The following is a 21,926-nucleotide window of genomic DNA, read 5'->3' as shown; positions in this document are numbered from 1 at the left end:
ACCATCCTATCTATCTATTCATCCTATCCAACTATCCAACCATCCTATCTAACCAACCATCCTATCCAACCACCCTATCCAACCACCCTATCCAACCATCCTATCTATCTAACCATCCTATCTAACCAACCATCCTATCCAACCACCCTATCCAACCACCCTATCTAACCATCCTATCTATCCAATCATCCTATCTATCCAACCACCCTATCTAACCATCCTATCTATCCAATCATTCTATCTATCCAACCATCCTATCTAACCAACCATCCTATCTAACCAACCATCCTATCCAACCACCCTATCTATCTAACCATCCTATCTATCCAACCGTCCTATCCAACCATCCTATCTATCCAATCATCCTATCTAAACACAACCATCCTATCTAACCATCCAAAGAACAACCTTACTACCTTTAGTAATAACTAAATTATTACACAATTATATTAAAGCACAAACTACATTTAAAAGCATTATTAAAAATATATACAGCTGTATGCAAAAGTTTGGACACCCCCGATGATGGGACATATTTTGAGCTGTAGATATCAAAAACTTTGGACTCCCTACCAAGTCAATTAGCAACTGAGCCATTTTTCAGATGTTGCCCTTTGTTAGGAACAAACCACTTAGGTTTTCCATGTCTATTTTTTTTTTTTGTGCAAGCAGCGAAGTATCACCACTTCAAGTCCTTTACTGGGACCCCCTCATATGGGGGTTTTCTTTGGCTATTTAATCACCCTATGTGCACTTCTAAACATTCACTAGGTCTAAATCCTGCAAGATCTTCACCTGATCTGTAGGTAACAGCTTTAAAGCTTCAGATTTATTATGCTCAAAAATTCTTCATTCGTAATGATAATTATTGATCTGCCTAACGAGTCATGTCAATTAAGACCAAACAAGTTTATTTAGTAGTTAGATTTGCTATTTCTTGTTGTTGTTGACCAATTTAAAGGCTACAATACATTAACATTTTTAGAAAAAATATGGTTATTTATTTTTATTACTTTAAAGTTGCTCAAGCACTTGTATAAAACTGCTAAAATCTTATAAAATATTTCAGTTTTCCAAACATTTCGGTCATTACATGGAGCCACTTTTTTAAAAATCCCACAGATCTCAGAGTCTTCTCGAATCAGAGCCACTGTATAACACCTCCTGTTTTCAAAAAGGAAAACAAAAAACAAAGAATGCAACAAGTAATAACTACTCAGCTCTAGTTTTAATAAAGTAATAAATTAGTTAAAATGAAAGCGTGTAGATGAGAGCTCACTCACAGTGGTGTTTCTTATACGGTGTGGCTTTGTAGTAATCATCAGGAGACACCATCTTCACCCCACCAAAGTAATCCAGCACCCACACCTGAGTGATGTTCATTTTAGCAAAGAACCAGTTGTGGTCAACCGGCCAGTCAATCATTTCAGGGTGTCTGCTGAACAGAGCCGCTTTCGCAAATTCAGCTTCTGTACCGTTTACCTACAAACGAGAGAGGGAGAGGGAGAGAGAGAGAGAGAGAGAGAGAGAGAGAGAGAGAGAGAGAGAGATGGGTTTGATAAATGCTAGAAGGTTTAATGCATCCAGAGGTGGAGAGAGTACTAAAATATTGTACTCAAGTAAAAGTACTATTACTTTAAGAACTTTATTTACTTAAGAACGAGTAAAATTACTAGTCTAAAAATCTACTCAAGTAAAAAGTAAAAAGTAACTCATTTAAAATGTACTAAAATGTACAGACTGCAACTGCTGTTGTCAATTCAAAACAGCATTATTTCTGTTTATCCTCAATAAAAGGGTTAGGCGGTTAGGGTTGCACCTATAAAAAATATAACGGGTCTTACACCGTCATAGGAACATGATCAAAATAAAAAACAAACCAGCAGAATCTCACAATCACATTTATGCTGTCCGTTTTACTTAAATAAATACTCAAAAATAAATGAACATAAAAAAATCACAATATTTCATAATGCTTTGCTATCGTTGCAAAATGAAAGCCAACCATAAACAGCAGAACCGCGACCCAGATCAGTCACACAGCAACAGAAAATCATAACCACTTATCTGCTTACCTGATCTATATCCATGTGTTGTTCCATTAGGGATATAATCCACTTTATATAAGACCATCTTGTATGTTTCCAGGATATATAAATCCATACCCAACTGTTTTATCCACCTAACTAATGAAAACTATATTTATTCTCTCGGCTTTCCCGGTAAAAAGCTTAAATTGGTGATTCATTCACTAAACTGTCATTTATAGAACAACCAATGAAGAGAGAGATTGAAATTCCACCCAGAATGTGAATTCTGTAGCTCTGATTGCTTTATACATCTGAATCTCTTCACCAAATGAACCGATTCATGGAGTCGTTTATGCACAACATCATAATGAAACGGAGCGAGTCGTTTCTGACTCGTTAACTCAGTGATTCAGTTCGCAAGCCTGACTCTAAAGCACACAAATGCGTAAATGCTCAGCGGGCCGGATCAAACAGCCTAACAGCCTAAGGTTTAATGTCGAGTTTTTTATTGTTTTCTTTTCTTTTTTTTACTCAGTAATGGATGTTATTTAAAATGTAGCGAATTACAATTCTTAACACAAAACATACTTAAGTAAAAGTAAAATTACAGGTTGTAAAATCTACTTTAAAAAGTACAAGTACACAAAAAAACTACTCAATTACAGTAACGCGAGTAAATGTAATTCGTTACTTTCCACCTCTGAATGCATCTACATAAAATCTGCCTGTATGTCATTCTACAGAGTATTATTATACTCTGTATTATTATATTACTTTGTATGATTACTACAGGCAGAACGGTGGCTCGGTGGGTAGCACTGTAGCCTCATGACCCCCCCCCCCCCCCCCCCCCCCCCCCCTTTGATTACTACAAAGCCACACCCTATAAGAAAAAAATACTAAAATGCTAATTATTATACTGATGATGCAAAAGTCTACAGAGGAAAATAGTTTCACAATAAAAAATTATTAATGACAGTAAAACAACAATACTTACAACAAATAGACGTGTACAAAAGTGTTTCTTTTTTTGCTTTAGTGCTTAGATTAGGTTGGATGGGCTGCATTTGCAAAAGAAAGCTCCAAGAAAGGGGTATAAAATAGTACAAATGAACAACTTTGGTTAATATCAATAAAAATTAAGCTACTATGACCTAAATGAGACAGGACAAGTGTAAGCAAGCTTGCTACCTGAAACAACCTTAAAAGACAATTGGAGCTTTAGTAGGTCAACAGATTAGTGAAACAAAAGTGTATTTTTCATTAACATCATCGTGAAAGTAAATTTGAATAAATTCATGTCATGTTTCAAGCGATTCAATGTAAATTCCTACAGTGGCACGTTTTAATTATACAGAGGAAAGAAAGGCCGTAAAATTAAAAACTGCAGACAGAAGATTAGGTTAGGGTCGGGGTTATTTATGTAATTGTGCATGCATGTGTGTGTTCTTACCTCCTGTACAGATCCAGACAGGATGATGTGGGCACACAGTGGGCTCTGGGGGTCATAACCCTTGTGCTTACAGAAGTGAGTTTGTGCCAGAGACACAGACAGGGAGGCCTGCGAGTTCACCTAGAGGAAAAAAACGACCCAGCACAGTGATATTACTGGTAGTTCTTGTTATCTTTACATCTTTGTACTTGCAGAATTGAACTAAAGATGCTTTATTAACACTTGCCAGGTACTTGTGATGCATCGAAAAACCACAAACACTAATTTGGTGAAAAAGAATGTTTCCCTTAAGTCTGCTTCTCACCTGCGACCACCTTCTACTCAACACTGGATTCTAAACGTAATTTATCCGTAATAATGCTGTTAGTGCTAAAATGTTTTATTAAACATATTAAACACAGGTGGTGGATCATTCTCAGCACTGCAGTGACACTGACATGGTGGTGGTGTGTTAGTGTGTGTTGTGCTGGTATGAGTGGATCAGACACAGCAGCGCTGCTGGAGTTTTTAAACACCTCACTCTCCCTGCTGGACTGAGAATAGTCCACCAACCCAAAATATCCAACCAACAGCGCCCCGTGGGCAGCGTCCTGTTGTCACTGATGAAAGTGTAGAAGATGACCGACTCAAACAGCAGCAATAGATGAACAATCATCTCTGACTTTACATCTACAAAGTGAACCAACTAGGAGGAGCGTCTAATAGAGTGGACAGTGAGTGGACACACACAAACACACCACCACCATGTCAGTATCACTGCAGTGCTGAGAATGATCCACCACCTATATAATACCTGCTCTGTGGTGGTCCTGTGGGGGTCCTGACTATTGAAGAACAGGGTGAAAGCAGGTTAAAAAGGTATGTAGAGAAACAGATGGACTACAGTCAGTTATTGTAGAACTACAAAAAGTGGAGCTGATAAAATGGACAGTGAGTGTAGAAACAAGAAGGTGGTTTTAATGTTATGGCTGATCGGTGTGATATGAAATAAATAAACTGATTAATAACGTTAAGAAGTGTGGAAGTCAGCTTTCTCATGCAGTATGCGCATGGTGGTTTACTGCAATACATAACGCACCTTTTTAATGTTAGGAAAAACGTCGTCACGTGCAGTCACACATCGTGTGTTAGCGTTAAGGGGAACTAAAGTGCAGATAATGAAATCAGTAAAAAACAGCAGGTTCTGGGAGACACATGAAAAGTTGCCGAGTCACAGTGAGTCTTTGTGCTGACGCATTATAAATGCAACGTGCGCAAGTATTTCATCTGAATATGTGACAAATATAATTATGAACTATAATAAACTGTAATAAACTGCTAATGCAAACTCATGTAATTGCAAGTCGACATATTGAATTCCTGTTTTTGGTTTCCGTCAGATATTATGTTAAGTCATCCTTTACAGCCACTTTTCCTCTAAGCTGGTTGTCTTTGTGGTTCAGTATTTATAGTCAGGTTATTGCAGCATAAATGTGTTGGTATTGTTCATTTTTCCACACACAACTGTTCAAATTAAAGGCTAAATGAAAAGAAACAGACATTATAATTAAAATGTGTGTATTAAATAAGAAAGCACTTTAACAAACAAAGCTAAGTCAACATTATATGCAAACTAACCCCAAACACCCAACCACCCACAATGACTCCTGGTAACTAGGCATAATTTGAGGAAAACAGTGTATTATGTGGTAAATTCATTACACATAATAAGAGTTGGTCAATAAATTCAACTATGACTGATTTGACTGCACTGAACATTAGAAGAACATGGACCAGAACCTCTCACATAGCTGCCACCCTATGTTGGGTATGTTGAGGATATTTTTGCAGATTGTTAAATATCACAGTCAAGTAAGCATTGCTGTCGGCTAAGACACCTATGATCAGCAAGCGACTTTACTCAAGCTCATAATGCCAATTTTGCACGTAGGATTCTTTTTGGACAGCAGCCTCTAAATTCAAGGGTGGCCAATGTCACCAATGTTCCAGCAGCATCTTATTCATGAAAGACCTTTCTGGGGTTTCTTGGATTACATCTGACCATCCTGACCAATTTTCTTTTGGCATGTTTGATTAGTAGTATGGGTTTCAATCATTCAGTCACAGGAAAGTGTCATTATGGGACAGCAGTAGACTAGTGAATAGAGCTGTGGGTTATTAATTGGAAGGTGCTGGGTTTGGACCCTGGCTCTGCCATACAGCCACTGTTGGGCCCCGTTACTAAATAAGCTGGAATTGTATTACACAAAGTTACTGATCAGCCATAACATTAAAACCACCTCCTTGTTTCTACACTCACTGTCCATTTTATCAGCTCCACTTACCATATAGAAGCACTTTGTAGTTCTACAATTACTGACTGTAGTCCATCTGTTTCTCTGCATGCTTTGTAAGCCCCTTTTCATGCTGTTCTTCAATGGTCAGGACCCCCACAGGACCATCACAGAGCAGGTATTATTTAGGTGGCGGATCGTTCTCAGTACTGCAGTGACACTGACATGGTGGTGGTGTGTTAGTGTGTGTTGTGCTGGTATTAGGGGATCAGACACAGCAATGCTGCTGGAGTTTTTAAACACGTCACTGTCACTGCTGGACTGAGAATCGTCCACCAACCTAAAATATATTAAGCCAACAGCGCCCCGTGGGCAGCGTCCTGTGGCCACTGATTAAGGTCTAGAAGATGACCGACTCAAACAGCAGCAACAAGAAAGCAATCGTCTCTGACTTCACATCTACAAGGTGAACCAACTAGGTAGGAGTGTCTAATAGAGTGGACAGTGAGTGGACACGGTATTTAAAAACTCCAGCAGCACTGCTGTGTCTGATCCACTCATACCAGCACAACACACGCTAACACTCCACCACCATGTCAGTGTCACTGCAGTGCTGAGAATGATCCACCACCTAAATAATACCTGCTCTGTGGTGGTCCTGTGGGGGTCCTGACCACTGAAGAACAGGGTGAAAGCAGGCTAAAAAAGTATGTAGAGAAACAGATGGACTACAGTCAGTAATTGTAGAACTACAAAGTGCTTCTATATGGTAAGTTGAGCTGATAAAATGGACAGTGAGTACATGATTTAAGAAGTTGTGTTCAGGTACCTGTAGATCCTGCACTGAGATCTCCATGTGGGTCAGGTACATGTAGGGGATGCCAGTCCCGCTGCCCACCGCTCCATCACTGATTGAGAAGGCGTTAGAGAACGGCTGCCCCTTCACCGGATCGTGAGTGGAGACAGTGGCCATGGACGCCCAGTCACACTGGTTTACCACGAAGCGCGCCATTTTCGCCACCTCCTCATGCGGAGGGATCTTCCACAAGCTCGCCGGAGCGGCCATCAGGGCCAGACAGAGCAGCAACACCGCGGCGGTCATCTTATCGTCCTGCCGCACATGTCAACAAACCTCATGTTATGTACTGGAGCCTGCGGTCACATGATCGCGCGGGTCACGTGACTCAAAGCGTGTCTATCGTCCATGTTCGCTTTTGCACCAGAGCGCATGCGCACGGGCTGTGGTAATTTGTTTACATTCTATAAACAGTGATCAGGGTCGCAGACTCGCAGGGAACCAACCCAGGTTAACTGTTGTAACTTTTGTGGCTGGTATAAATCAAGAATACAGTTCTAAAAACATTTCTGGTGACAGACTGGTTGTCAAACTTGTGACTTTCATCCTATTGATACCAATTAACACCAACCATCCAATCACAGAGCTTCATTAATAAAGGACAGGTGAACATCATTATAGATTCACTATATATACCTCTTCACTGGGCCTCTAATTTACTTTCTACTCTTAGTTTCAACCTTGCTGTTTAGTGGTTATTTGGAGGTATGTGCTTTGTGTTCATTTAAAGTGGGGTTTATTGATTTATTTCTATATACTGGTCTTTGGTTCATCTGTACATTTTACATAGTTGTATTTTTTAATTTGTAGATTTAAATACAGTTGTCCAATGCCTTAACATTAAGCTATATCTAGGGTCAAGTCACCAAAATGAGGATGAGCTGTGTACCTTTTCCTTTTGGCTAAAGGTGACATGCATGCTGTTACTACAAATTGGATATTTATCCTCCCTTCGTTTGGTATAACATGAATATTAAATCAGTGTGTGTGTGTATAAACAAAGCTGTAGTCTTGAACTTGATTGGTATAGAGTGTGGGACTAGGATTATGCTACAAGTTTCCAAATTGTACTTCAGCTGGGCTGTTAAAAGCCCAAAGGTCTTGGGTTGCAAGCGAAGCTTCTATACTAATAGACCGCTTTATAATTCCTTCCATTAATGCGGTGGTCATTAATCTGTAGGATAAACCTGCATTTGTTTGGTCTGCTAAACAGCAAACCCTGTCCTAGCCTTGAGTAAAATATGCTGAAAGGATGGGATCTTCCAAGTTTCTTCTAATGGTTGCATCTCTTGTGTAATCAGATTTGTAGAAGAACATCTACTTACTGTATGGGAACTGATTCTTGTATGGCAATGTTATTTGGTCTTTAGTCCCTTTTACTGTCCCTTTTATGAGCCAACAACTTCCCTGCTGCCCTTGTGGTACATTCATGTTTAAGGATGTAGGTTAGTGGGGTAACCTCATATAAAAATGCCTAGGAAAATCTTTGGTGGGTGGGGAATAGTTCTTGGACGTACTAGCACGTGAGTCTTTAAACCACAGTATTTTATTACCACTTCAGCCCAGTTGATCCCTGTTCATTGAAACTTTGCAGATCTGCATCATGTCTGGACGTGGAAAGAAAGTTATCGCAGCTGCCAAGCCCAAGTCTTCCCAAGTGTCCCGTTCGGTGAGGGCAGGTCTTCAGTTTCCGGTGGGCCGTATCGCACGTCTCTTGAAGAAGGGAAACTATGCCCAGAGGATCGGCAGCGGCGCTGCAGTGTACCTCACGGCCGTGCTGGAGTATCTGTGTGCTGAGGTGCTGGAGCTGGCTGGAAATGCTAGCAGAGACAACAAGAAGCTGCGCATTGCTCCCCGTCACATTCAGCTGGCGGTGAGGAACGACGAGGAGCTGAACGTACTGCTCGGTGGCGTCACCATCAGTGAAGGTGGCGTGCTTCCAAACATTCAGGCTCAACTGCTGCCAAAGAAAACCAAAGCACCCAGAGATGCCAACAGCAGCAAGGAGATTCAGTCACAGGAGTTTTAAGTTATTTAATATTAAGGTTTTAAATTAATAAAATTTTACTTTTATTACTGGCTTGTCTGGATATGGTTTTTCTTATATAAGCAGAATATTTTAAATACTAAGTAGTTGTCTTATGGTATTTAGCAGATGCTTTTATTCAAAGTGACTTGTGACTAAATACAGTTGAAGTGACTTGAAGGTTGAGGGCCTTGCTCAGGAGCCCAATAGTGGCAACCTGGCAGTGGTGGGGCTTGAACCAGCAACCTTCTGCACTAGTCCAGTACTAGAATAACTACTTTTGACTTTAGAAGTCTTAATCTTATGTTCATGTATATAGTTCAGTGCTTATTATGCTTAGCTTTTATGTGTTCTGTACAAAAGCTTGAGGGTGTGTCATACTGTTGGTCAAGGTCTCTAATGTCTACAGAAGCTCTATATAAGCTGAACAAAGTTGGGAGGAAAACTGGCCAGGTTCTGTTGCTCAACTACACTTTATATGGAAATAAAGGAAATTTAGTACTGGTGAATTAAAAGGTGTAGGTCTTGAATTTATTATCTATTCCATGCATTTATGCCCATTGTAGCTTCCTCTGAGTTGGCACGGGCACTCTGGCCTAACATTTATTTCATCACCATTCCTTAAAATGAGCTGCAATTTGAGCCACAGTAGCTCTTCTGTTTGTCTGTACCAGAGGCTATAGCCTTATTCCCATGCTGTTTTGGTCCTTATCACTAAGTCACTTGGGTATCTTTGCTGATCTGCATTAAACACATGAACTGCAAGGAACTAAAATTGGTCCAACATTTAGTAAACTGCCGATCATGGCATACACTGCTGTTAAATAAAAGGTTTTGGGGGTTGGTTTTAATGGTTTGGTTGATCAGTATATATCATTTAGTCCAATTTTGTCAAAGCACTGACCTAAATGGTATATAGGTTAGTTGTAGCCTAGTAGTTAAGGTACTAGACTAGTAATCAAAAGGTCACTGGTTCAAGCCCCACCACTGCCAGGTTGCAAACTGTTGGGACCTAAAGCAAGGCCCTTAACCCTCAATTGCCTAGACTGTATACTGTCACAGTACCATAGGTCGCTATGGATAAATGCGTCTGCCAAATGACAAAAGTGTAAATGTCTGTTCCACTGTTCCAAAATGAACTAAATTTTGTCTGTTCTTACAATCCTTTAAGACACCAGTAGGAAATGTCTGCATACAAAAATCTATGTGCATTTTATAATTGTAACTGCAAATACCAAGACACTAAATCCTTTAAAATTTTTTATTTTCAAGCATGTATAAAAAGACAGTGTTGTTAATGACTGTTTTATAGTATATACAGTAAATTTTGAGAAAGTGAACATTTATACAAATACAACCATTTTATAAAAGGCATGAACCCTAAACACACACACAGGATGCTTTCTTTTCCTGACATCCAATCGTTTACTGCCACATGTTACAACAATGTAATAAATACATTCAATCAAACTGTGTTAATGTTTTTCGTAGGTCTCCAGTGTAGATTTGCTCTTCCTGTGTACAGAGCTTACACACACATGACCGTTATGAGGTTTAGATAAGCACTGCTTGACAGTTCTCATTACCACACAGGCATGGCACCTCGTGCTCAGGGTCACTGCCAGGTTCATAGGAGCAGTTCCAGGTCAGCTCAGTGCCCGCCTTGACTGACCTGCACGAAGAATTCAGTTAGATACCATACTGCACTTTTCAGCTTAAACTCATCTCTGATATTCAACTGATTCATGTATTTAAACATCATAAGAAGCATCTTCTGCTGATGCCAGAAATCATGTTCAACTAAATTTGAATGCTAGTTCTGAGGTATAATTATTTATTTATTTAGTTATTAGGATTTTGACATCATGTTTAGTAGTGGCGCTTGAACCAGCAATGTTCTGATTACCAGTGCAGTACGTTAACCAGTGTGATAACACTGCAGGTGTGTAAGAAACTTACCGGGATGTGAAGAAGGCGATCATTGGGAATTTGCGATCGTGGGTATCAACAAAGACGTTCTGGATAAACAGGTTTGGATTGCAGCTGTGCTGTGGGGTGAAACATGATGAAGGTTTTTCATCATTTTTAATGATTTAATAATTATTTTGGACAACAATGACCATCATAAAACTAAACAAATAGTGAGTATTATAAGTAAATACACATCTGATATATATTTATATTACCATTTTCTCTGATTAGCCTTTCTGACAGTTCAAACAATAATAGCACACAGTTAAATACAAATCAACAGTAACAGAAACTGTTCAGTCTGACTCCTGAACCGAGCTCATTATGATCGTATCTGTACTGCTCGTCACTGTGAAAGCATCTGTGCAGGCGAGTCAGTTCAGTGTTTCCACCTTCGTTTCTTTTTCCATTCGCTACGATAATATTAAAGGTTCAGTTAGATGGTGGGAAATAACTACTAGCCAACTACACGGCACAGGTGGCATGATGACTTGTCAAAATAGATAGGGGGGTTAAAACAGAAAATGTAGATACCGTGGTAATTTTCTACCGTTCATACTTCTCAGTCTCTGATGTTTTTGCCCTCTAACATCACAATGCTTTATTCTACAATATATGTTTGAAAATTTTTAAAAAACTGTGACAAATCACAGTTCACCCAATATTTGTTGTATCTGGGCAAAATACAAAAGGTGGGATCTGGGCAAAAATCAAACACAGAAGGTGTGGGATCTGGTAAAATACAAAAGGTGGGATATGTGGGATCTGGGCAAAACACAAAAAATAAGATCTTGGCAAAATACAAAAGGTGGGATCTGGGCAAAAATTAAACACAAGAAGTGTACAAAAAGTGGGATCTGGGCAAAATAAAAAAAGGTGGGATCTATAGGATGTGGGCAAAATACAAAAAGTGGGATCTGGGCAAAAATCAAACACAGGATCTATAGGAACTGGACAAAATACAAAAGGTAGCTATGGAATCTACGCAAAATACAAAAAGTGGGATTTGTGGGATCTGGGTAAAAATTTTACACAGAATCTTTTCTGCTTTACTTACATTAATAAATCTTGCAACATTTCCATCTTTAGAAGCATCCAGATAATACATTTTCTCCTGGGCGCCCCGTTTCCCATCTCTCCTGGGCACCGTCTGATCTGCAGATCTGGCATTGCCGTTTTCCCGATCATCCAACCGTGGCTTTTTTCTCACCATCTTTTCATCACCTCTGTCTTCAATTTCTACACATGAAAACCAAACAAAAACGGATTAAAAATTATAAGTAATATATCATGCTTTATACAGCATCTGAAGTATTTTACCTGTTTTGTTAGATTTAGGTGAAGAGGGGTTTGGTTCCTCCTGCTTATCCTGCTAAATCAGTAAAGAAAGACCAGAGTGAAGTGATTCATGTTTTTAACAACTGACTTTTAACAACTCAAACATTTTACTGTTCATTTAGGTTTTCGTAGCTTGTGGTACATGTAACAACATTAAATATGCAGACATGTTCCTAGTGTGGTCATCGAGAGGACTGACCGTGCTCTCCAGCTGTCCCCGCTCCCCCTCCAGCGTGGCCGAGAGCTGATCTGCAGGTCTCTGGATCACAGGAACATGAAGAGATGGAGAGGTATCCTGTGTCTCACTGGACGTTTTCTTCTGCCCGGCGGGGAGCGTCCACTCCTCTACCACCTCCACCTCGTCGTCCGTCCACGGCTCCTCCTTCTGGCTTTTTGGTGGGAGGGGCTCTTCTAAACTCCGCCCAAGTCTGAGAACAACACCTACGTCAAAGTGCAGAGAATTTTTTATTAAAATCTAGTGTTTGGATCCACTTGGCATTCATGTCACTCATCAAGGTGCAGACCACATCACAATGTGGGTAGGGTTGCCAAGTCTTCCTTTCTCTAACCTGGTGATCTCTCTATATAGACGCATTTTACGTCTATATATTCTTAGATTCCTTAAAATGCTCCTGCTGAGGCGCCTTAATTCTGAGTGATAATCTGACTGAATGACGAGGGAGCGTCTGACGCTTCCTCAGCGCTGAAGGCAATCCCAGAATTCAGTGCAGCACAACTTTTCTCACAAAAAATGACTTATGCCGGATGAATGTGGAGCAACCAACTGAGTTTTTTTTTATAAAGGTGTACAAGTGTCGTTTATTTGTAAATTCGGGTTCGTCATGGACAGTTTTCCCATTTTTGGTACACGGAGGAGGACATTAGTTGGCATGCTAGCGGTTTGTGCCACATCAGCCCATTGGTTTGAATGGCCTGAGGCTAACTGTGCTAGCTTAGAAAGCTAAAACTGTGGTGACGTAATCGCTGTCTAAACAGTGCATCTAAATAACCTGCCTTATAAGTTCAATGTTTTATTAGAATCCTCTCTACTGAGGCAGCTGATAAGATAGGCAGTGGCGGTTAAGGTACCGGACTAGTAATCAAAAGGTTGCTGGTTCAGGTCCCACCACTGCCAGGTTGCCACCAGGTTGCAAGGCCCTAAACCTTCAATTGCTTCGACTGTCACAGTACTGCAAGTCACTTCGGATAAAAGCGTCTGCTAAATGCCGTAAATGTAAATGAGAGCGCTCTGATAAGAGCATCATCCTATCGCTGGGCTGTTCGTCCTCCCTTCACCACCCCAAACATAAACAATCAAGCCTTGTTTGCAATGATTATCTGCAACAATAAACACATTTTTAAATCCCTTCCTCAGCGTGTACCATCACCAGCGATTCGCCTTCAGCGGCACACAGACGAGAACAATCCAGTTCTCAGCTCAGTGGCCGTTCATGACGACACGCTCACCTGAGTAAGTACAGACGAAGGTGCCTTTATCGAGGTCATCACGACAGCGCACCCCCCATCCTCGGTCGTGAGTACGAAAGACCTGCAGCCTCACACGGAGTCCACGCTGGACCACGCGGTTCTGACACCGCCTCTTCTCACATCCGCACCACGGGTTACACTCGTACAGCCTGCAAAACACACACGTACACGATTAAACACTGCACTCGTCTGCACAACAGATGCAAAACAAGCTCAAGTTTATTAATTAGGATTTTAACGTCATGTTTTACACTTTGGTTCCATTAATGACAGGACAGGTAGTTTTAGGTTACAAACGATTCATGTCAAACACAGTCATGGACAATTCACCTCACTTGCACGTCTTTGGACTGTGGGAGGAAACCAGATAGACACAGGGAGAACATGCAAACTTCACACAGAAAGGACCTGGACAGCTCAGCCTGGGAATTGAACCCAGGACCTTCTCACTATGAGGCAACAGTGCTACCCACTGAGAAAATATTTTAAGGGAAATGGATTAATGCAGAAGTTGCATAAATAAATAATAATAACAATAATAATAGTAAAAACATTATTTAAAATGATGTGAAGCTTCTGTTTATGTTCTTTGAAAGTGGTGGTATATAAGTAATTGCTTATTTATATCCTAAAGCATATATATTTTTTGCATTTTCATCAACTGCTTTACACTGGTCAGGGTCACGGCGAGTCCAGGTTCACCAGGAAACAGTGCCAGGTTGCCACTGTTGGGCCCTTGAGCAAGGCCCTTAACCCTCAATTGCTCATACAATATACTGTCATATTACTGCAAGTTGCTTTAGATAAAAGCGTCTGCTAAATGCTGAAAATGTAAATGTCCATGCCAAGATCCTCTGTGGTCCATAACTGGATAAACAGCTGATTATCAGACACAACAGGTCAGTGAGTTACCCTCTTCTTACCCCGTGGACGAAGGCTCATTCAGCCGCTGGTGGCTGTAAAGCTGCTCCGGCTTTGCGCCGGCCTTCACAGACAGCCGAAGACAGGAGCAGCTGCTGCTCTCCGTGCATCCATCCGTGCAGTCGCAGCAGGTGACGAAAAGCGGCGCCTTGCTCAAGAAGCAGCCATGAGGCCAGCGGTCCTTGCGATACCGAAACTCCCTCGGCCGCACACCGTCTACCTCGTTGCACAGAGGGATCGGAACTGCCTCGGTCCCACGGCTGACGTCCCTCTCGAAAACACCGCTGGCAGGCAAACTCTGGGCAGAACCTGGAGGCCTCAGCTGGGTCTGGCGCTCCTGAAGGACGAGCGGATCGAAGCTGAAATGGGTCGGCTGCAGGACGCCAAGGCTTTCGGTCTGGCGCAGGAACTGCAACACCTCGTCCATGCAGCGCAGGCTGCGGCCGCATGGAGATTTGTAGAGCACGTCCATCTCCGGCTCCTTCACCGGCACCTCCGAATCCTCATCCGGAAATTTAAGCGGCTTGGCACAGTGACGCTGAAAGTGGCACAAAAGAGGCACTCGCAGAGGGTTCTGAGCCAGCAAACTGTCCGAATGTAATGGCAGTTGAGGCAGGCATGCAGGGCCACAGTCGTGTTGCTTATAAGACAGCTGCACCGGAGACACGGGGGCAAAAAGGTCATCTGAGTCAAACCTCCCTAACGTCTGGTTACTGTCTGACTCCAGGTTCTTGGAACTCCTGTCCAAAAACACAGCACAGGTTATTTACGATGGTTAAAGAAAATATAAATGTAAAAGCTGAGGTCAGGAGTAAGAAATTAAAAACCTCGAGCCATCTTCGTGCAACACGTCCAGCACAGATCCGTCCTTCATTTTCAACATAGTGCAGTGAGAGTCGGATACAGAAACTGTCAGGATGTCTGGAAGGAAAGATTGTAGGAGGATCTGAATGAAACACACACACTTACGTTCACTCAGAGATTTATTACAGAATGCTGTTCAGTCTGTGACACAAATACAAATCAGCTTTAATTGCGATATTTAGATTTTCTGGCTTAATACAATATTATAGATGATAGATTATAGATTGTATAACACTGTGCGTTATACAAAAGCAGTTCCAGAGAAGTTGGTACATTTTGTAAAATGCAATAAAATGACGAATCTGTGATTTGTTGATTCTTTTGAATCTTTATTTAACTTAAAAATTTTGTATCTCCAATTCACCTCACTTGCACGTCTTTGGACTGTGGGTGGAAACCAGATAAATAAACCTAATATTTTTACTGACCAGCTTGATTATATTTGTAAATATGAACAAACTTTACAAATTAAAAAAAGAAACATGCTAGACCACCAGTGCTGAAATCTTAAGCTCATGAGTTCGAATCTCAGTGATTAAAAAACACCAGTGTTCCAAACTTTGTGAGAGAACAGATAAAAACAGATCCTTTACTGTTTTAAATTATAGATTATAGCATCCTGTGCTGTTATTGATTATAGAACGCTGTGCAGTTATAGATTATAGAACGCTGTGCTATTATAGATTATAGAACGCCGTGCTGTTATAGATTATAGATTATTTAATCCTGTGCCGTTATAGATGATAAGACACCCTGCTGTTATAGATTATAGGATGCTGTGCTGTTATAGATTATATGATCATGTGCTATTATAGTATATAGCATGCTGTGCTGTTATAGATTATAAAGTAATTTGATCCTGTGCTGTTATAGATTATAGAACGCTGTGCTGTTATAGATTATAGGACGCTGTGCTGTTATAGATTATAGGACGCTGTGCTGTTATAGATTATAGGACGCTGTGCTGTTATAGATTATAGAACACTGCTGTTATAGAATAAAGCAATAAGCCACGAGAGATCGTGCGTTACTGCGATTTTATCATGGGGAAGGTTGTCTTTCCCCATGTTAATATTATAGCAGTAACGCACGGTCTTAAGTGGCTTACTGCTTTTATAAAACGGCGGTCCACTTAAAATATAATAAAATACAACAATGTTCAATTTATAAATGTTTTTATTTACAAAAACACTTACAAAAAGCATTCTTCCGCGACCCCAGGTAGTTTGTTAACAGTGTTGCTAGGCAACATGAGGGCGAACATAACATTCACTTTTTCTTTTCAGTGGCGTATTAATATAAAATGATGTGAGGTGGTCATAGGTGTGCGTTTATCGGGGTTTTTACAACGGCTTCGAACGCGGCTCCGCCAATCAGATTTTAGGATTGGAACTATCCGTTTTATAATATAGGACACTGTGCTGTTATAGAATATAGAACACTGTGCTGTTATAGAATATAGAACACTGTGCTGTTATAGAATATAGAACACTGTGCTGTTATAGAATATAGAACACTGTGCTGTTATAGAATATAGAACACTGTGCTGTTATAGAATATAGAACACTGTGCTGTTATAGAATATAGGACACTGTGCTGTTATAGATTATAGAACACTGTGCTGTTATAGATTATAGAACACTGTGCTGTTATAGATTATAGAACACTGCTGTTATAGATTATAGCATCCTGTGCTGTTATAGATGATAAGACACCCTGCTGTTATAGATTATAGAACACTGTGCTGTTATAGATTATAGAACACTGTGCTGTTATAGATTATAGAACACTGCTGTTATAGATTATAGCATCCTGTGCTGTTATAGATGATAAGACACCCTGCTGTTATAGAATATAGAACACTGCTGTTATAGAATATAGCATCCTGTGCTGTTATAGATGATAAGACACCCTGCTGTTATAGATTATAGAATACTGTGCTGTTATAGATTATAGGACGCTGTGCTAATATAGATTATAAATAATTTGATTCTGTGCTGTTACAGAGGATAGATTACAGGATCCTGTGTTGTTATAGATGACAGGATGGTGTGCTGTTATAGATTACAGGATGGTGTGCTGTTATAGATTACAGGATCATGTTATCTATAACATTACAGGATGTTAGAAAGACCCTATACACCCTAAATAACATCAGCCTAAATGAAACTCAGGTGTATGATACAGTACCTTCACTGATCAGCATGGCCTCTATGGGGTCGTTCGGCAGGGCTGGAGTAAGAGACACTTCTGCCTGCAGAATGATGTTCATGCCCAGGATGTAACCTGAACAACCACACAATATCAGGACAGAAAGGAAATGAGAAGTAAACAGCACGCTTAATAACCGGGTGGAACTTTCAAATATAAAATATCTACTTGGGTTTTTAAAAGACTGCAGAATTTAATGATTAAAAAGATCCTTTTAAACCCCTTTTATTAAACTCTGTATCAGGAACGATTCGACCTGGAGTGGGGAGTTGTTTTAGGCCTGGAATGGAAAGTTTTAGTATTGAGTGTAAAAGCTTCAAGGTCGAGTTTCTGATACTGGAGAGTTTTAATTTAGGAGGAGGACAGTGAGTTTTTTGATGAAATGCTGAGGGATGTGAGTGTCCTTGACGTTCTTTTGATAAGGTTTGGATAGAATTGTGATTAACCTGAAAATTGTTATGTTAGAGAAAAGGGAGGTGATTAATTACCTCATCCCCCAGAGACACTGTTTTGTTTTGATCCAGATCTGTGCCCAGGTTTGATGCTTTATAAGCAGAACCTGATATAAAGTATGGAGGCTTTTTCTCTTTTAACTGAAACCAGTCTTTGTTTAACCAGGTGACGATTTTACAGGAAGGGCTTCTTTTTATGTAAAGCAGCCTCTATGCTTTTAATTCATGGCAGACAAAGTAGGGTGAATACATTATTGCAACTACATAATGATGATCTATTTAAATATATTTAATTATTATTTTAATTCTTACTCAGCTTAACCTCTTTCCAACGTTAATGAGGATGAAGGAGTGGTTACCGTTATCTGTGGCAGTGCTGTTCTTGATAGAGTCCCTCAGACACAACAGGAATCCCAGTAACGACTCAAAAGCCTGGTCTACATCCACCTGGGCCCAGAACGACTTTGCTTTTTCTGTAATGTAATTTAAATGTGTTTTTTTTATTAAATAAATTGGTACAAGTGCAAACAAGTATTCAAACACTTTGGTTATTTCAGATCATTTCAGTGCAAATATCCTTGTCACATGTACACACAATTTCATTTCATGTTGTACTATTAAATATAAACAAACGGTATGCATTATTAAGCATGATCAAGGAATGTTTAGAACAATTATTTAATGATTAAAACAATTATGTAAAGGTTTTAAATGCACTAGGGTGGTGCAGCCATCTATTATAGTAGCTCACCATACAAACTCAGATCTCAGTGGCGCTACCAGCCAACTGCACGCCTACACTGACATGATGTAGACATTCAATGTTTAGTGCTAGAAATATAAATTTCATTACAAAAGTTGGGAATATTTCATGCACAGATTCCAGTAGTGGTAAAGGAGCTTACTAAAATGCTAAAGGACAAAATTATTGCACAGCCTTTGAACAAAAGAAGCTACAGAGTCATAGAAGAGCCATAGCAAACACCTTGATGAACCTGGTTGATTCAACCACATTACAAATATACATTTACATTTTCTGCATTTAGCAGACACTCTTATCCAGAGCGACTTACAGAAGTGCTTCCATAGTAAACATTTCATTTCTCAAGTTTTAGTAAACAACAGTCAAAGAACACAAATCTGCTGAAACCTGTTAGAACCAAAGTGGGTTTTTTTATTAATTTTTTTTATATAACAAAATATAACCGCATTCAGATGAATTAGAACAGTTCTGAAACAGAGTACTCTGGTCAGGCAAAGCTGTCTGCACATTAATCATGTTTGGAAATGAAGGAATGCTCATTTAATCTCAAGAACACTATATTCAAAGTATGGTGGTGGGAGCATCTCGAATCTGTAGAGAAGGAGGGAGAAAGGAGGATGATAACCAAACAGTCATCCATCCTGGACAACCGTTAGGGTTGCCAACCGTCCCGTAAAATACAGAATCGTTCCTTCTTTGGAAACTAAACGTCGCGTTCCGTATTGAACTGATACTGGACGCGCTTTGTTCCGTATTTTTATCAATGGGAGAGAAACGCTGCAGATTAGACTGAGACAGACCAATATGTATGAAACAGAAGGAAACTGCTGCTACCGTGGGAATTAGAAAGCATTTGGTTATTATTTTAAGTAGTGTTCACTTTTAGTTTTAGTAAGGCTGTTTATTACTCTGCTGTTTGAGTAGCGCAGTGGGTAGAGCGCATCACGCATATTTTTCCACCGCAGGTTCGAATCCGACTTAGGCCGAAACTAAAGTAACACAAGCAGGGCCGGCGCTATGGGGGCGCTGGGGTGGGCATTGCCCCCTTCCTCCCAGATTTTCTTCTTTGATTTTTTAAATCAAACATGTTGATAATGTTCCTATGATGGTGTAAGACCTGTTATATTTTTTATAAATGCAACCCTATGCGCCAAACAAACCCCCACCCTATGCCTTCCGCCAACCTGCCGGCCCAGGGTGTTCTTATTTCCAGTTCTGAAAGTTGGCAACCCTATAACAAGCTCCTTTAGTACCAGACTCCTCCACCCCCTGTGCAAGATGGAATTTGCTGTAATATTCATTATTTTAATGTATATATTATATTTCAAAATATTATATGTACATCACTTTTTTTATTCAATATTCATCTGTTAACGCTTACAAACTCAGGCTTTTTGTTTATTATTTTAAGGTACAAAGTCCAAAGACATTATGCATAAATGTGAAGTGAACAAATGCAATAAAATAATATTTAATAATAATAATAGAAGTTGAACACGTGTTTCTCTTTCATGTAATTCCTCAAGCAATCTGACTAAGCGAATAAATGAATGAAAACTTACCAGCATCTGACACCTCCATTGTAAACACTACAGGGCTGTTTTCATAGAATAATAAATTACTTTAGATAATTATCCTAAATAGACCAACTTAAATACAACATACAACTTTATTCAACCAAAATAAAATGTCGAATTAGATCACAAGCTAACTATGCTAACCGATGCTAACATGTAAACATAAACACGCCGGGTGTTTGGTGAGCTTAAAACATGCTCGCATTTTGTTGTTCTGTAAATTTACACATTGTTTACACATTGTTCTGTAAATTTAATTAAATAATAATAATAATAAAACAGATTCAGTTCATATTAGTGTGCAGACACATGCAGCAGCTTCCTCACTGCTCCATGTGTTGGTCCGGACACGATTTGAGTCTAAACCAATCGATCACCGATATACTGAACTGATACATCGATCAGCAACGAGCTAACCGTCAACCAGATACCCACTCAGTGTGCAAAATACATAAATAAATACATAAATAAATATTACACCTTCAGAAAACAAAGGTTTATAACTGTAAATGTGTCTGCAGAGTCTTTAGCAGTTAAATGAACAAATAAATAAAGTAGTAGCATATTTTTATAATTCCTTCAAAATATTGCTAATCTTAGAACCTACTGCTAGTCTGTAGGAACTAAAATTGGGTTACAACATGATTAAAACCATCACCCATGCAAAATTTAACTATAATAAAGATAGTTTGTCGCTGTATAGTTTAAAATAACATTGTTTTAAGCTTCTGTGATCCAATTTAATTTTTATTCTAATCTGCTGTTAGCATATAGATAGATTAGATTAGACAGACAGACAGACAGACAGATACACAGACAGACAGATTAGATTAGATTAGATAGATAGATAGATAGATAGATAGATAGATAGAGGGCAGTGATAGCTCAGTGGTTAAGGTACTGGACTAGTAAACAGAAGGTTGCCGGTTCAAGCCCCGCCACCACCAAGTTGCCACTGTTGGGTCCCTGAGCAAGGCCCTTAACCCTCAATTGCTCATCGTGTTAAGCTCATTGTGTAAGTCGCTTTGGATAAAAGCGTCTGCTAAATGCTGAAAATGTAAAAATGTAAATAGATAGATTAGGCGGGCAGGCGGACTGACAGATTGATTGATTGATTGATACACAGACAGACAGAATCAGAATCTTCATTATTCGACAAGTATCAGATGTACAAGGAATTTTTTTGGTGCAGGAGTCAACATACATACGACAGGGAGATGGATGGATGGATAGACAGACAGACAGACGGACATAGATAGATTAAGGATAAAATATACACACACCCCAAGAACTTTAACCCACCATGATCAGGTTTTTGAATGTTTTTTGACTGATACTCTTCCTCTTTCTGGCTTTTTCTGTTTTGAAGTCTTTAGTTGTGTAGATGTGTTTTATATGTAGATATGTTTGCCTTTGCTCTTATACACCTTCACACAAAAAAACACAGGAAACGTTGCCCACAAGGACGTGTGGTTTTCAACCTCCTCAGTTGCACCTTCCTTTCACAGCAGTCTAGTACATTCAAATATTAGATTTAGGGTCCTGATATAGATGCAGACTTAAAATAGATTACATTTATTTGATGCATCTTGTGTTTTGTATTAAAACTGTATCTTTATTTTTAAATGTTTGCCCTGTATACGTTTGTTTTGTAATATAATTTCAGTGTGAATATTCACTTTATATTTACGCACATTGTACCT

General features: G+C 39.6%; 3 protein-coding genes across 4 annotated transcripts; 1 reads left to right on the top strand and 2 right to left on the bottom strand.

Annotated features, from left to right (window-relative positions):
- Positions 1-991: 991 nt before the first annotated feature.
- Positions 992-6,907, bottom strand: creg1 (cellular repressor of E1A-stimulated genes 1). Its single transcript, XM_063009391.1, has 4 exons — positions 6,586-6,907; positions 3,484-3,603; positions 1,284-1,482; positions 992-1,164 (listed from the first exon to the last, which is right to left on the bottom strand). Coding segments are annotated over exons 1-4 (594 nt in total). The 5' UTR covers positions 6,859-6,907; the 3' UTR covers positions 992-1,162.
- Positions 6,908-7,150: 243 nt separating this feature from the next.
- Positions 7,151-8,651, top strand: LOC134329421 (late histone H2A.2.2). The gene is made up of 2 exons (XM_063010677.1): positions 7,151-7,217; positions 8,207-8,651. The coding sequence occupies exon 2, from the start codon at positions 8,216-8,218 to the stop codon at positions 8,639-8,641; it is 426 nt and encodes a 141-aa protein (XP_062866747.1). The 5' UTR covers positions 7,151-7,217; positions 8,207-8,215; the 3' UTR covers positions 8,642-8,651.
- Positions 8,652-9,891: 1,240 nt separating this feature from the next.
- setdb2 (SET domain bifurcated histone lysine methyltransferase 2) lies at positions 9,892-20,347 on the bottom strand. Of its 2 annotated transcripts, none has more exons than XM_063009389.1 (11): positions 20,209-20,347; positions 18,243-18,356; positions 17,411-17,506; positions 15,184-15,277; positions 14,359-15,096; positions 13,415-13,584; positions 12,147-12,388; positions 11,930-11,981; positions 11,667-11,848; positions 10,598-10,686; positions 9,892-10,310 (listed from the first exon to the last, which is right to left on the bottom strand). In XM_063009389.1, exons 1-11 carry the CDS (start codon positions 20,225-20,227, stop codon positions 10,193-10,195), a joined length of 1,914 nt encoding a protein of 637 aa, XP_062865459.1. In that variant the 5' UTR covers positions 20,228-20,347; the 3' UTR covers positions 9,892-10,192. The 2 variants fall into 2 exon arrangements, with proteins under 2 accessions (XP_062865459.1, XP_062865460.1); XM_063009390.1 differs by having other exon boundaries at positions 11,930-11,978; positions 20,209-20,346.
- Between the last annotated feature and the right edge of the window lie 1,579 nt (positions 20,348-21,926).

This window comes from Trichomycterus rosablanca, chromosome 15 (assembly GCF_030014385.1).
Source record: "Trichomycterus rosablanca isolate fTriRos1 chromosome 15, fTriRos1.hap1, whole genome shotgun sequence".
Lineage (NCBI taxonomy): Eukaryota > Metazoa > Chordata > Actinopteri > Siluriformes > Trichomycteridae > Trichomycterus > Trichomycterus rosablanca.
This window is presented reverse-complemented; position numbering and strand designations above follow the sequence as displayed.